A 17504-nucleotide genomic window follows, 5' to 3' on the forward strand; every position below is an offset into this window, starting at 1 on the left:
GGAATTGAGATGTTTATTTCTGGCATGGTGGCAGCCTGCCTTGGAAAATGGATGGGTAGAGTGATTGTTGCCAGGCTCAAAGAGAGGCCATCAGCTGTGTGATATGGGATGGAGCAAAGTGGGTGAGAGGCTTTGCTGACTAAGATTAGGATGTCTACCAGATATCTTGGGCACTGAGGTGCCAGACCTGAGTGGGGTAAAGACACATTTTTTATAATTTTACAGCAACACCAGTGGCTTTTCTCAAATAAAACAATCACCCAGACATGTCTTAAATATATTAGATTTTAAAAAAATTCAACTGAAACGTTAGACAAAGATAGTTACTGTATATTAATTTCAAAGATACATAACACAAGTGAACAATGCTAGCCATGTGGTCGGATAAAGAAGGTATAAGCTTTAGCTTGAAAATGGATTGAATTCAGATGCAGAGAAAAACAATTCTCTAACTCTAAAGCCTAAAATACAAGATCTAAAAGTACCCTAACAAAATTAAAATCTAATAAAGTCTTCAACTTCATTTAAATATTTTGGAAAGTCTATGCTTTGGGGCCAAAAACTAAAAGGACATCTTGGTTTAAAATGGAGTTTTTCATGGCAATTTGTTCTATAATTCTTGAAAGACTTGATGGCCACTGGACACCAAAAGGTAATATAATGAAGATTTAAAAGGAGAGAAAAAATATTAAGAGTAACTAGTTTGGTTCAAATGTAAGTATAACTATTAAAAACAGTCAAAATTTGGGGAAATTCTGAGTAGTCAGATCTTAGATGTTTTCTATGATTTTATCAGCAATTTTTTTTCTGAAAAAAAGTTTTCTCAACTGGATTTAGAAGCACATACCTAGAATCCCTACACTTGAGGGTATAGGTATGAAAATCAAATGTTCATGAATAATATAAGTACTTAGTTTTTGTTTATTTGTATATACAACTTATATAATTTTATTAGTACATACTAATTTTAAAAAGTAATATATTTCAAAACATTTCTATATACATATATAATATACTTTCAGCATATTTATACTCTCTCTATCACTTTAAGTAGTATACCACATTCTCTTAAAGAAAATGTAAATATTTACTGGCAAAGTATTTCCAGGCTGGGCTTGATAGCATATACCTACAATCTTAATGCTCCAGACACACAAGCAAGAGTTCCACATGTGGGGCAGGCTCTAAATGGCTGTTCCTTCAGCCTCTGTTCCAAACTTTGCCTCCCTATTCCCTCCCAAGGGTATTCTTGTTCCCCTTTTAAAGAAGGAGTGAAGCATCCACATTTTGGTCATCCTTCTTGACTTTCATGTGTTGTTCTGTGCATCTAGGGTAATTCGAACATTTGGGCTAATAATCCACTTATCAGTGAGTACATACCATGTATGTTTTTCTGTGATTGGGTTACCTGACTCAGGATGGTATTTTCCAGTTCCATCCATTTGCCTATGAATTTTATAAAGTCATTGTTTTTGGATAGCTGAGTAGTATTCCATTGTGTAGATGTATCACATTTTCTGTATCCATTCCTCTGCCATCAAAACTAGATAAGATGGATGAAGCAAAGAAGTGCAGGCTGACAGGAACCGGATGTACATCTCTCCTGAGAGACACAGCCAGAATATGGCAAATACATAGGCGAATGCCAGCAGCAAATCACTGAACTGAGAACGGGACCCCCGTTGAAGGAATCAGAGAAAGGACTGGAAGAGCTTGAAGGGGCTTGAGACCCCATATGAACAACAATGCCAACCAACCAAAGCTTCCAGGGACTGAGCCACTACCCAAAGACTATACATGGACTGACCCTGGGCTCCAACTGCAATGAATAGCCTAGTAAGAGCACCAGTGGAAGGGGAAGCCCTTGGTCCTGCCAGGGCTGGAGCCCCAGTGAACAGGATTCTTAGGGGGAGGGCAGTAATGGGGGGAGGATGGAGAGGGGAACACCCATATAGAAAGGGAGGGGCAGGGGTTAGGGTGTTTTTGGCCTGGAAACCGGAAAGGGAATAACATTTGAAATATAAATAAGAAATACCCAATTTAATAAAAATGGAAAAAAAAAGTTCAAGGGTAATCTTGGATACCTGACAACTTTAAGGCCAGCTTGCACTATGTGGAACTCTGCCTCAAAAAATATTAATGGAATAGAATTGAAGACCCAGAAATACTTATGGATATTTGACTTTTGACAAAGAAGCCAAAAATATACAATGGAGAAAAGAAAGCATCCTCAATAAATGGTGTTGGTATACCTGGTAGTCAGTATATACAAAAATGAAAATAGGGGCTGGGGATTTAGCTCAGTGGTAGAGCGCTTACCTAGGAAGCGCAAGGCCCTGGGTTCGGTCCCCAGCTCCGAAAAAAAAAAATGAAAATAGATCCATATTTGTCACCTTGCACAATGCTCAATACGAAGTGGATCAAGGACCTCAACATAAAACCAAATACACTGGATCTACTAGAAGAGAAAGTTGGAAAGAGCCTTGAATTCTTTGGCAATGTGGAGGTAGGGGCATTTCCTGAACAGATCACCAATGGCTCAGGCTCTAAGATCAAGAATTGATAACAGAATCTCACAAAACTGAAAAGCTTCTGTAAAACAAAGGACATAGCCAATAGGACAAATCTAGTTTGTGCTTTTAGTTTTCAAAATCACTAACACGAATAAATCATAGTCATTTTACAAGTACACAGGCACACATAGAGACTTTCTACATGGTGATTCCCTTCCCGGTATTTTATTTTTATTTTTAAAAGGAAAAAGGCTATCTTTTGGAATGTTAAAATCCTTCATCTAATGTTTTCTATTTGTAGCATGATTCCTTCAAAATTTATGAAGAACATATCCACTCTTTTTGCACAAGCCTATGTGCATTCACGTGTGTGTAGGCAGTGGCATTCAAGGCAAGTGCTCTACCAGTACTCCCTCCTTTTACAAACATCAAAGCATGAGGTTTTGATTATCTTTGATAGATTGTCTGGCAAATCTATCACCCAAAATGATAGTAAAATATTTCTACTTCATTCTTTCAAATGGAATGCTGTAAGACCTCAGAGCAGTCTACAGTAAATGCATCAAATAGTTTTGCATATACTACACATAATCAATCAAAGTAGAACATAAATCTGGAAAGAATGGTAGAACACTAAGTTTATGGTTTAACTGAAACATTTTAAACATTCATATGACCTTTATCTACACACCTGCTTAAGTTCTTATGTAAATGCTTATTGACAATATCAAAACCCACTATGTTTTTAAAAAGCAAGATAACATAATTTTCTATTAATTCTAAAATATACATAATTAATCATTAAAATTTTGTATCAGTTAATGTTTCTGTTGAGCCTGTCAAATACAAACTTCGATTCTAAGACACTGACTTCCACTTTACTCTGGTGTGCAATTTGAGAGTATATTAAAAATATAGATAAACTCAAAAAGCATCTCAACACCACAACTTTGAAATTACTTTCAAAAAGATTTTTTCTATCATTTCTATTAAATCTATCTTTGATTCTGAAACACCTTTCCATATTATTGAAATTAATATCTCAAGCAATTGATTTTGTGTTTCACTTACAAGATATCATTAAGTAGTCTTCAGAAGTGCTCTTGACATCATCATCATCATCATCTTCGGTTTTTATGGTAACAGTAGAACCAGGAACACCACCAGCTGCTTGAATCACAGTTTCTGTATCTGAATTAGTTACAAGAACTTCTTCTGATACCATTGTGGGAGAGTCAACACCTGAAACACAATCTTGGACCACATGTTCCAAATGTCCATCAGGACCAGAAACAATATCAGCCACAAAAACCTGTTCAGGTACCCTAACGGTTTCTGTAATAAGCTCAGAAGTCAAGATATGATCTCCATCATCTTCCTCCAAATCTTCTTCAATGGCAACATCAGCTTCAAGTACAGCTTCAGGAACAATCACCCCTTCTGTTACTACATCAGTCTCTGTAATAATATCAGGCCCATGGACAACTTCAGCTGCCAGGCCATGATCGAGAGTTATCCCATCATCTGTGACAACATCAGAAACTAATACAGCTTCAGGAACTGAAACTACAATATGGTCTCCATCGATATGTGCAGTACCAGCCATTCCAGCCACTACAATACAAACAATTATTCAAAAAAGGTAAAGTTATTTTATTAATATAATAGTATATTTAATTAATATCTACTTGCATAAAATAGTTTAAATACGTACTAGATATCTTGATTAAGAATTTAAAAGCACTGTTGATAACTGTACTAAAAAAAAAATCATCACTAATTTGGAATTGGGCTAGAGGTCAGTCTAAAAAGGCCGAAAAAATCTAAAAAGATATTAAAAGAAATTTTTCCTTTAAAAGCAAAAATGTCAAAATGAGAAATCACTACACTCTAATTAAAATAACTAAAATAAAACCCAAGCTTGTAAAGATAGAGAAAATATGCCTCGTATATATTTGGGTAAATGCAAAATGTTAACAGCCATTCAGAAAAATAGTGTTTGACAGTTTCTGACAAAACTAAACATTCATTTTCTATATAAACCAACTATTGCAAATAGGGCATTTCTTCCCAGCAAATGTAAAATATGTTTACACAAAAACTACACTTAAATATTCACAATAGTTCATAATAGCTGTTATTCATAATAGTAGAAAATAAACATTATCCAAATATCAGTCCATCAGCAGATACAAGTTTGGTTAAATCGACAATGCCACATATTTTCCACAGAATTTATTACTTGGTAATGAATGTAAGTAAGATGCTGATACAACCAACAACCAGAAAAAAAAAATTCTCTGGAAACTTATCCTGAGTTGGACCTGCTACTTAAAATGAAGAAAATAAATGACAGGTGTTGGTCTACCTATCCCTAAAAAATTTACTCAAATCACCACTTCAAATGCCAGGGAAACATTAAAAAGGAGGTGGCTGGAGATTTAGTTGTATGTAAGATCCAAAGCTAAGGTGAACTGTTGCAAAAACATTAATTAGACTACTGTAATCCTTAACTCTCATAACCTGTATTGGAACACACAAGACCAGCTATGTCAACAATCAAAGAAGGGAGAACAGCACTTGGGGATCTATCCTCTACTTCTGAACTATCAGCTAGGTATAGAATATGGGAGAAGGAAGTTACAATTTTAGTTATTTAACCTTTCCTCAGCTTACCAGACTATAAACGATAGCTCTAAACCCCATCACACAGATGGCTCTGGATAATCTTGGTGGGTCATATTGTGCAATAAAAAGACATGAATGTAAGAAATTTGTTTCGAGGAAGAGTGAACAGGGGTGGTAGGAAGTAAGAGGTAACAATAGTCAGAATGAAAGTAATACATATGTGAAATGATATAAAAGAGTAAGATACAAACAAAAAATTAAAATTGAGACACAAATAAATGGCCATCTTACCAAAAGCAATTTACAGATTCAATGCAATCCCCATCACAATTCCAACACAATTCTTCACAGACATGGAAAATTTTATATGGAAAAACAAAAAGTCCAGGATAGCCAAACTGATTTTCAACCATAAAAGATCTTCTAGGGGAATTGAAATCCCTGACCTCAAGCTGTACTACAGAGCAATGGTGATAAAGACCACATGATGTAAGTACAGAGGCAGACAGCTGGATCAATGAAATAGAATAAAGACCCAAACATAAACCCATTTACCTATGGACAGTTGATTTTTGATGAAGACAACAAAAACACAGAGTGGAAAAAAGAAAGCATCTTCAACAAAAATCATGCTGGTCTAATTATCAGTCTATGTAAAAGAATGAAAATAGTTGCATATTTATTATCTTGCACAAAGCTCAAGTCCAAGTGGATCAAGGACCTCAACATAAAACCAGATACAGTGTGAATCTAACAGAAGAGAAAGTGGGAAAGAATCTCCACGTCACTGGCACAGGGGGAAATTTCCTGAACAAAGCAGGAATGGCTCAAGTTCTAAGATCAACAATTGATAAATGGGACCTCATGAAACTGAAAAGCTTCTGCAAGGCAAAAAAAAACAGGCAATAGGACAACCTATGGATTGGAAAAAATCTTCACTAACCCTGCATCCAATAGAGGACTATTATCTCCACTATCAAAAACAATGACTTTATGAAATTCATAGGCAAATGGATGGAACTGGAAAATATCATCCTGAGTGAGGTAACCCAATCACAGAAAAACACACATGGTATGCATTCATTGATAAGTAGCTATTAGCCCAAATGTTAGAATTACCCTAGATGCACAGAACACATGAAACTCAAGACAGATGATCAAAATGTGAATAAGCTTCACTCCTTCTTTAAAAGGGGAACAAGAATACCTTAGCAGGGGAATAGAGAGGCAAAGATTAAAACAGACACAGAAGGAACACCCATTCAGAGTGCCACACATGTGGCCCATACATATACAGCCACCAAACTAGATAAGATGGATGAAGCAAAGAAGTGCAGGCCAACAGAAACCAGATGTAGATCTCTCCTGAGAGACACAGTCAGATTACGGCACATACATAGGCGAATGCCAGCAGCAGACCACTGAACTGAGAACGGGACCCCCCGTTGAAGGAATCAGAGAAAGAACTGGAAGAGCTTGAAGGGGCTTGAGACTCCATATGAACAACAGTGACAACCAACCAGAGCTTCCAGGGACTAAGCCATTACCCAAAGACTATACATGGACTGACCCTGGACTCCAACTGCATACGTAGCAATGAATAGCCTAGTAAGAGCACCAGTGGAAGGGGAAGCCCTTGGTCCTGCCAAGAGTGAACCCCCCAGTGAATGTGATTGTTGGGGAGAGGTGGTAATTAGGAGAGGATGGGGAGGGGAACATACGTAGAGGAGACGGGGAGGGGTTAGTGGGATGTTGGCCCGGAAACCGGGAAAGGAAATAACAATTGAAATGTAAATAAGAAATACCCAAGTTAATAAAGATGGAGAAAAAAAAACTCAAAAAGTTAACCTCCAAAACCCAAATAACCCAATTTAAAAAGTGGAGTACAGAGCTAATCAGAAAATTCACAATAGAAAAATCTCCAATGGCTGAGAAATACTTAAGTGTTCAAAGTCCTTAGTCATTAGATATGCAAATCAAAACAACCCTGAGATTCTACCTTACACCCATCAGAATGGCTAAGATCAAAAACTCCAGTAACAGTACACATGCTAGTGAGGATGTGGAGAAAGAGGAACACTCCTCCATTGTTGATGGGATTGCAAACTGGTACAACCACTCCGGAAATCAATCTGGAGTTTCCTCAGATAATTGGAAGTAGATCTACCTGAACACCCAGCTATATCATTCCTGGGCATATACCCAAAAGATGCTCTACCACACCACAAGGACACATGTTCTGCTGTGTCCATAGAAGCCTTATTTGTAATAGGCAGAAGCTGAAAACAACCCACAGGTCCCTCAAAGGAAGAATGGCTACAGAAAATGTGGTTCCATTACACAATGGAATAGTATTCGGTTATTAAAAACAAGGACATGATGAATTTTGCAGGCAAATGGATGGAACCAGAAAATATAATACTGAGTGAGATAACCCAGACCCAAAAGGACATGCATGGTATTCACTCACTGATAATTGGATTTTAGCCAAAATGTACAGAATATCTAAGAGTTTGCTTCAATCCTACTTAGAAGGGGGAACAAAATAATTAAAGGAGGTAGGGACCTGAGTGGGAGGGATAGAAGGGAAAAGGAAAGATCAGGTAGGGGGAGGCATGAGAGAAGCTCAGAGAAGCAGGAGGATGAATGGAAATATGCAGCCCAGGGGGTGGGAAGTGGGAAATCCTCTACAAAGTACCAGAGACTTGGGAGGTGAGAGACTCTCAGGACTCAGTAGAGGTGACCTTAGCCAAAATCCCCAGCAGTGGGATGAGGGAACTCCAAGAGTCCACCTCCAGTACAGAGACAGGGCCTCAAGTGGAAGGATAGGGTTATTAACCTACAGTCAAAATTTCTGGCCCAGAATTGTTCCTGTCTAAAAGAACTACACAGACAAAAATGGAGAAGAGACTGAAGGCGATCCAGTGACCAGCTCCATTTCATGGAGTGGGGAGGGGGTGCACCAAGGCCTGACACTATTACTATGCTGTGTTGTGTTTACAGACAGAAGCATAGCAAGGCTGTCCTCTGAGAGGCCCTACCAGTTCTGACTGAGACACAAGTAGACTTAAACCCAACAATTGAATTGAAGTCAGTGACCCCTGTGGTTGAATTAGGGGAAGGATTGAAGAAGCTAAAGGAGTGAGTAACCCCATAGGAAGACCAGCAGTCTCTACCAACCCAGACCCCAGGGAGCTCCCAGAGGCTCAGCCACCAACCAGGAGCATACATGGGCCAGTCTGAGGCCCCTGGCACATATGTAGCAGAAGACTGCCTGGTCTGGCCTCAGTGGAAGATGAACCTAGTCCTAGAGAGACTTGAGGCCCCAGGAAAAGGGGAAATCTGGTGGGGAGTGGAGAGGGAGAAACTACCTGTTGGAGGTAAGAGGGAGGAGGAATGTGATGAGGAACTGTGAGGGGAGACAATGGCTGGAATGTAAATAAATAAAATAATTTTAAAAAACAAGATATAAAAAAAATTAAAATTCACACACAAATATATGTCCAAATGATGGAAAATGAATGAGGTATATAGTTTTAAAGAACAGGAGTTATCTAAACTTTAATATTCTGGGTTTAGTATTGTACTAATAATGTTAAATAGAGAATACTAGCATTGGGGAAATGAATACTAATTTTTCCCACTTTCTATGACTATAATTTTTGAAAAAAAAATAGAAGCAACAGGATATTGTTGTAAGTTAATACATTATATGACAAATTAGAAGATTATATAACTACAGAAGTCCCATAAGTTCTTTAACTTAAAAGAATTGCTATATCACTTAACTTTAGAACCTTTCAACACCTGATTTACTCGCATTATACAATTTAGCTTGATAACATTAGTAAGTTTGAAAGAGGCATGAAAGGTTAATTTTTCTCTTAAGAAGCATAGTAAGCACCAAGTCCCACCTGCTTTGTAAATACTGTAAAAGTATAAATTCCCTTATTGAAGAATTTTAAATTCTGCCACCCTGAGGTGGTACAGTAAATGAATTGAGTTTGTAGATCTACTTAAAATGAATTATCTACATGAAATGACCCAGTACATAGTCTTTTTGACCTAATGATCACTTTCAGATAAAGTACTATCTGAAAGAATGTAAAGATAGTGCTATCAAGATTTGCAATGCTATTTATAACCAGTTCATCAGGAAGTTAAAAGCAGCTTATAGTGTCAATGATAAAAGGCTAAGGATGAAAAAGGCCGATTTTTCAACCGAGATCCTGGGATCATCATTATCATTGTACTGACTTTTGAGACAGGGCTTCATGCAGTTCAGGCTGGCTTTAAACTGGCTATGTAGTCAAGGTTGACCTTGAATTCATGATTGACCTGACTTTGCCTCAGGGGTTCTGAAATTACAGGCACATGCCAACACACCCAACCTCCCTTTCAGCTATTCTAAATCTTTTTCAACATTCTTAAATTTTTACTGAAATCCTAAATTACATCAAAAGAACATAACGAGAGACATGGCAAAATAGACACAAGGCCTTACCCCTACACAAGGGACTATAGGCAAACTAAGGAATATTCACAGACTGGGAGAGAAATAGTCTTTCTCTCAAAGAAGAGCACATCAATTGCTTACCCAGTGCCAAACAGTCAGCCCTGAAAATATATATACAAGTAATATTACAGAGACTTAGCAAGCTATATTTAGAAATATACATACATGAAAAATATTAGGAATATACATCAATAAAAAAGGTATGAATTTGAAAGAGAGCAAGGAATGATGTAGGAAAGGGTTTAGAGGGAGGAAAGGGAAGTCAGAAATAATAAAAGTAAAGACTTAAATATAACCCTACAAAACTGATAGACAAAGAAAATATGCATGGGGGACAGAGGAGGGAGGGGTCTGGGGGAGAGGAGAGAGTGAGGGGGAAAAGGGGAACATGATCAGGTATTGGGCATAGGACAGGAGTGAAACTCTAACCCTAAGGGCCAGCAGAAAGAATGGGAACAGGCAACCTCAGGAGGTAGGAGTGGTGGTGGGGGTGCCCTCTAGAATATACCAGAAACCTGGGAGGTGAGAAACTCTCAGAACTCAAAGGGGGGGACCTTAGATGAAATGCCCAACAACAGGGAGAGAGAACTTGTAGAGTCTATCTCTAGAAGAAAGACAGATGGCGTTGCCATCCCACAGTCAAAACCTCTGACCCAGAATTGTTCCTGAATAAAAGAACTTTTCCCTGAGGAAAAGGAGGCCCAGTGAACAACCCCAAATCTGGATACAGATCAAGGGGAGGCCCCAAGGCCTGACACTATTACTGAGGCTATGGTGTGCTCAGAAAAAGGGGCCTATCACGACTGCCCTCCGAAGACCCAACAAGCAGCTGAAAGAGTCAGATGCAGATATGTGCACCCAAACAATGAACAGAAGCTGCTGACCCCTGTGGATGAATTAGGGAAAGGCTGGAAGAAGTTATGGAGGAGGAGGAGGATCCCCATTGGAAGACCAGCAGTCTCAACTAACCTGGACGCCAAAGATCTCTCAGACACTGAGCTACCAACTAGGCAGCATACAGGAGCTACTCCAAGGTCTGGACACATATAGAGCAGAGGACTGCTGGGTCTGGACTCAGTAAGAGAAGGGGTACCTAACCCTCAAGAAACTTAAAGCCCCAGGGAGTGGGAAGGCCTGGAAGGGGGGGATGGGGCAGGGTGGGTGGGGTGTCCTTTTGGAGACAAGGGAGGAGGAATGGGATGAGGAATTATCAGAGGGCAGAACAGGAGGGGGATAATGACTGTGAAAAATGATTAAACATAATTTTATTTTTCACCTTTTTTTTTTTTTAGTTCCAGAGCTGAGGACCAAACCCAGGGCCTGGCGCTTGCTAGGCAAGCACTCTACCACTGAGCTAGATCCCCAAACCCTTAAACATAATTTTTAAAAAATTTCTCTGTCATTTAGTACTCCAGAAACTTTAGAGATAAGCACAGAGTAGGGTTTCAAATCTTGCATTTATCCAGACTGAAATATGATGGCTTTTAATAAAGAAAAATTAAATATTAAACATATTAAATTCCTAATAATGGTATCCTCTATATGCATTTGCGAAGTTTATTACTTCATAAAATATTTTCCCAAATCAATGGTTTGATATTCAGGAAATCACAGTTATTTCAGGATATTGTTGGGATTGGTCTGATTTCTGATTAAGTAGTGGGGAAAGAAGGAAGAATAGAATAATGCTAGTGTTGACTTATGCTCAGATTAACCTGGTTCAGCTGATTCTAAGAAAATAAAAGAAATTATTCCATGTTCACCTATCCTAGAGTAGGTCAAAATCAATCAAACCTAAGCCAAAATGAGCCATAAATATTCCTTTTTACCCTAAATATATTTCTTAAATCTGAACCAAATCATCTTAAAGAACCTACACCAAGAACTAATGAGTACAGCAGAGTATTGTCAATTAGCCCCCAAAAAAGTCCATATCACTTAATCTGTTACACTTTATTAGATTCCAAAACAAATTCAGCTATATATGAGCGATAATTCCTTTAAAATGTTATTTATTCAGATACATGAGTAATATTTATTATGCACTAATAATGATTAAGCAACCTTAGCCTATGTGTGTGAGGGAGCAAATATACATATCCATATAATCTCATTTAATACTTAAAAAAATGAGCGTTATTTTATATATGAAGAAGACATATTTTCCTTTAAAAACGTATCCATTATTGTTGTGTATATAAAATTGGAGGAGAACCCCAAGGAGAACTTTTTTGGAGTTTGTCTCCTTTAACCTTTACGTGAATTATAGGAATTGAATTAGGCAAGTACTTCACCTGCTAAACCATCTCACTAGCCCCCAGAAACTGTATTTTAGAGAAGTTAGCTGTATTCATTCTTTGACTCAGAGTTGTATGGTTTTTTTCCTTCTTCTTCTACTCACCTAGGAGCATAAACTTTCATTTCTTACCCTAGATAAGTTTTAAAAGAGAGACTTATAAAGTTAAGCAAATAGAGCATTATTATAGTAATATTTTGAGAAGAATTTTTAAATCCTAGCATATAAAACTAATTTAAATATTATTTTAAAATTTATTAAGCAGCACCTAATGGCCTAAAGCATTTATCTTATTAGTTTAAAACATTACAAATAATTATCATCTTTCAAATGTGAACCAATGAGATAAACATAGTAATTAACAGTAAATCCAGACTGCAAGTATTTTCCATTTTATGAAAATTATTTGTTCAAAGGTTATCTGGCACTCCACTAGAGTGATAGCAAAAAAATTTCTTTCTTAACACTGTTTTCTTGGACCAATGTCTAAGGCCATTTTCCAGTTTAAGTTTCAAAGCAACATTGACCTTTTGTGACACTAAAATCTCAAAACAAGTATAAAACTCAATGCCACTGACTGTAAGTACAATACACTATACTCAAATATCAGCAACAATATTATGTAAGACATAGTATTATTTTAAATCCCAACCATCCTTCAAAAGAAATTAATCTAATAACCTCTAAATAAGGTCTTTTAATTTTCTATATATTAATCCCATAGTATCAATTGAAAACCTTACAGAATTTGGAGACCTTATGACACACTCTATGTGCATGGCTGTCTATACAAATTTCTATATTATATAACTTCAAAGATTTAAAAATCTATTTCCTAGGGACAGATGGAAACCTAGCATATTTTAGAAAAGCAGCATCACAAACCAAATCCGTGAGCAAACTTTGCTCATATTAGCAATTCGTGATTTCACTATAATTAAGGAAAACAACCTTACCACATTATAAAACTTCAATCTGCACTGATTTACATACCTCAATTTAAGAAATCACAAAATGGATCCTAAAAGAGTTTATCATTTCAAAAACATACCTAAGTTCAATCATGAGTAGGCATATAACAACAACAACCACAACAAAACAGTACCTCTAGACTATTTGCTGGCATAAATAAATTTATTTACTCTATTAATTCACTTTAAAAGAAGACTTCAAAAAACTATGATAATGCTAAACAAAATTAGAAGTAGTTCTCAACATTTCCCATCTTCTTAACTCCTTCCTTAAACAACATGGAATATACAAAATGAATTTTCCATAATATATTATATATTTATAGATATTACATAGCTACATAATACACTATATAGCCACATACATATAAATATATGAAAATGACCCCGAAGCTCTGATGTTTATCTTATGGTTTCAAGTATGCTTTGGCATACTGACACATGCCTAAAATAGAAAGCTTCAAGTCAAATACAAAATTGATCTAAAGCACTGAAGTATTTCAACAACCCAAATATCTACCAACGGGGCAGGAAACAAAACTATGAGTATCTATAAGCACAGAAAAATGTGTTAAAGTAAAAGAATCTGTGCATGAAAGACCATATATTACATGATTGTATTTATAGGAAGTTTTTGGAATAGGTGAATCTATAAGTTGAATTACTGGTTGTTAAGGATTGGTTGAAAAAGAATGGATGGGTATATATGAGACTTTATTTCATATATATTATTTTTGAAATTATAAGTTCTAGGATAAGAAATGTTCTTCTAAAATTAGACTGCATAATTCTTTAATTGTACCAAAATATGTAATTATAAACTTTAAATTAGAATCTGGAGAGATGGCTCAGTGGTTAAGAATGCCTGCTGCTCTTTCACAGGACCTGAGTTCAGTTACAGCATCTACTTTAGGTGGCTTTTTTCTGCCTGTAACTTCAGCTCCAAGGGATCTGACACCCCCTTTTCTGGCTTTCACATGTATCAGCATAAATGTGGCACACACACACACACACACACACACACACACACACACACGCACGCACGCACACGCACGCACACACACAAAGTAAATTAAAATAACTACCTCAAAATAATCTTAAATAAAATAAACTTTAAGAGGAGAGAACAACCGAATTACATATCTCAATTAAAAGAAATATGTGTGTATGTATACATACATACATACAAACATACATATTTCAATATATAGTTCCTATTTCCTAAGCAACTAAAAGGAAATAAAATATTGCATAAAGGAAAATCTTAATACATTAAGGTCATAAATTTGACATTTAAAATAAAAACATTTACTATATTAAAATTCAAGTATCTGTCTATTCTAAAACCTAAGTTGAAACTTAACTGGTTCCAGCATTCTAAACCCTATCAACTCTCCAGCCCACAATTTTAAGAACAAAAAAAAAAATGTCTCAATCCTGTAATTCTTTCTGCCACCCTTTTTCATTAAAGTGATTTAAACATGATAGAAGAATTTCAAGGATTCATTTTAGCTCATAGTTTCCAAGATTTCAGCCCGTTTCCATTGCTATGTGCCTAAAGTGAGAGGCTGAATGCCATGGCAGGGAGCATTTAGTAGGGCAAAGCAGTTAACCTCATGGAGAAAAGGAAGCAGAAGGAAATTATGCCTGTGGTATCAGGCATTCCCTATTCTTCCTATTTTATCACATGTCCTAAGGTCCCTTGTTTTTGGATGGTGATGCTCATATGTAAGCTAGGTCTTTCGTCCCACTCAATCCTCTGTAAAAACACACCAACAGATATATGCAAGCATGTGCTTTGATAACCTCTAAAAATCCTCTCAGACCTGTCATGTCACCAACAAAGATTAATTATCACAATCCTGTACTTCTTTTACCCACCCAAATCATTTCTTAATCATTCATAAACAACAAAACCCACTCATCTTTTAGGAGAATAAACCCATAACTCCTTCATATATCACCTTAAAAATCATCTCAATCTTTACTAAATTCAACCTTAGAGGTACCCAACTGTATTATTGTGACAAATGTCAAATAATCATAGAAGAGGACCTTACTAGCTTAGCCTCATTATAAAAGTTGATTAGTAATTCAGCCAATAACATCACTGTCAAGACTAGAATACAATTCTTCTAATTCTTGTTACTGTGAACCTTAATAGTGCAGCAAATGGCACATTATAGGATGCTGAGAGTAGTAGCAGCATTTTCTTACTTGAGCAAAGTATTACTAGTTCTAGTCCCTCATCAATGATTTCAGTGTCATCAACTCCACATCAAGCTATGTGTCGTTCTTACACCAATTTATTATTTCTATTTTCATTTATTCCTGTCTCATCTTCAATTCTTAATATCCCATCCCTGCCTCTGTTAATTTGGATACTTCTATCTCCTCTAAAACTCAGACTAAGCTTCCCAAAATTTAGGGTTTTTTTTTTAAACTATTAATGTAGTCTTAGTATATTCATCAAAAAATGATTACTCTCTTAAGGCTACTAAAAATGGACATAAAGGTAAGGAATCTTTAATTAGGGGAAAAGGTGGGCTAGAGAAATTGCTCAATCCTTAAGAGCACTTGCTTTTAGAGGACCTGAGTTCAGTTCTAAGCACCCATGCAGATATCTCACAGCAATCCACATGTCTAGCACCAGTAGATTCAATGCCTGCTTATTGACTATCTGGGTACCTACTCACATGTAACACAGACAGACAGACAGACAAACAGACAGACAGACAGACACACACACACTCACACACACACACACACACACAAGTTTTTTTAAAAAGAAATGTATTCTATTGCTAATAACCTTGAGGAAATGATATCTGAACATGACTGCCAAGTATATGATGTACTTTTATTTCTATAATCATCTTAATTTTTTGTATTGACAGAAGCATTTCCTTTAGAGCACTGTGACCAATGTAAATTTAATATGTTTTAACATTTTCACATCTGTAAACTAATGTATACTAATCACATGATACAATTTAGCACGTATGCATAGTTTTTCATTTCTACTAAAACACCACTTTTATAATCAAAGTCTTTATTTCAACCTTCTCACAAAGTATTTAACCTTAAATAGGTTGTTTATCTATACCTTTAAAAAATGCTGTACAATTTTATTTTCCAAGTTAAGAAACTAATTGTAATCATAATTCCTTAGTTTATTTTTAATATGTTCTTACTTTACAATAATTAAGTACGACAAAGAAAATGCTTTACCAAAATCCTGCATAATCATAGTATGAGCCATTCTAGCATCTGAAGTGTGCAATCCAAGACTTCCACCACCTGAATCCATCCTTAGCAAAGCTCATTCACAAGGACCTGTAAAATAAATGGGTTGAAAGGGAGTTTAAATGCATTTATTTCAAGTTAGTTGTTTTGAGAAAAAATACAATAGAAAATATGCCTTTCAACCAGGTATGCAAAGCACATTACAAAAGAAAAGCAAAAATTCAAAACTGCTCAGATGCTTTACGTGAGAACCGTATGTAAAAGGGGCAGGTGGAAGTAAAGCCAAGGTAACAGAAAATGAGGCACAGTTATGGTAAAGAGCCATAGGAATATGACTTAAAAACCAGCAAAAGAACAAAACTGCAAGACTGAGGTCCAGTTAAATTATACTTAATAAATAAAAAGATGACAACAGATTAATAGTTGTGATATTTATACATTACTAGAGGACTCAGGTGTCTAGTATTAGTGAATTTCATCCAGTAGCTCTCATCCATTTCTTCCAGAACCAGATCAGCCCTGCAGCGGAGCTCTGCAGATATTGCATTCACCTCTGGTTCCTGGGGTTCTACTTATAATGCAAAATGTTCTATCACAAGTTTCCCCGGAGTTCTTTGAACCAGTAAGGACTTCTGGCCTCACTCTACTACATTCTCTTGTCTCACGGTTTTGAGGACGCATGAAACATGACTGCTTCCTAAATATGGTAAAGATAAGATCAATCATATACAAATATTTAGAATTGTACACTGATATTTCAGTAATGTTAATAAAATAATGCTATTCTTGTGGAAATTTTTAAATAGCTGAACCTGTTTCATTCTTATAATATGGCAACCAAGCAAGTGATATGCAAGAGAAAGCCAGAGGTTGTCACTCAATATATTACTTATACTTGCATATCTGATGTGCATTACCCTAGCAACAAAAGATTCTAATCAAACAATAAAAAAGTGTGTCTTTGTAGAGGTATTTGTCTTACTGTTACTCAGAGGTGTTTGTTATATTGACCCATACCACACAAAGGTATGTCCTTAATGAAAATTTTAGACCAAGGAGACACAAAATAAGTTCTTAAATACTAGGGCATGCTATGCTTTTCCCCTTGCTGCTGTAAAGCAACAGCCACCGAACAGGCAGAAGAATTTGGAGTTCTCTTTATTAAATATTTGAGCTGTATACTTTGGACACAGAGAATATGCTATTATCAGTGGATAATTATGTCTAAGTATCAAAATAATTAGGCAAACTGTGTGAGAGCAAAATTATTGGAAGAGACTTCTTAGCTGTATTTTGCTTTTCTTTCAAATTAGTATGCTTTCTGACTTGCAGTC

General features: G+C 36.3%; 1 protein-coding gene across 1 annotated transcript in view; it reads right to left on the reverse strand.

The window, feature by feature from the left end:
* The window catches only part of Znf711 (zinc finger protein 711), a 32116-nt gene that overhangs the window by 13328 nt on the left and 1284 nt on the right, over positions 1 to 17504 (reverse strand). The window contains exons 2-4 of the mRNA XM_032889769.1: positions 16614 to 16867; positions 16156 to 16260; positions 3585 to 4127 (exon numbers count right to left, since the gene is read on the reverse strand). Of these exons, the coding sequence (XP_032745660.1) occupies positions 3585 to 4127; positions 16156 to 16234 (622 nt within the window). The 5' untranslated portion in view covers positions 16235 to 16260; positions 16614 to 16867. The remainder of the gene's footprint in view (positions 1 to 3584; positions 4128 to 16155; positions 16261 to 16613; positions 16868 to 17504) is intronic.

The sequence above is a fragment of the Rattus rattus genome, chromosome X, assembly GCF_011064425.1.
Source record: "Rattus rattus isolate New Zealand chromosome X, Rrattus_CSIRO_v1, whole genome shotgun sequence".
Taxonomy (NCBI): domain Eukaryota; kingdom Metazoa; phylum Chordata; class Mammalia; order Rodentia; family Muridae; genus Rattus; species Rattus rattus.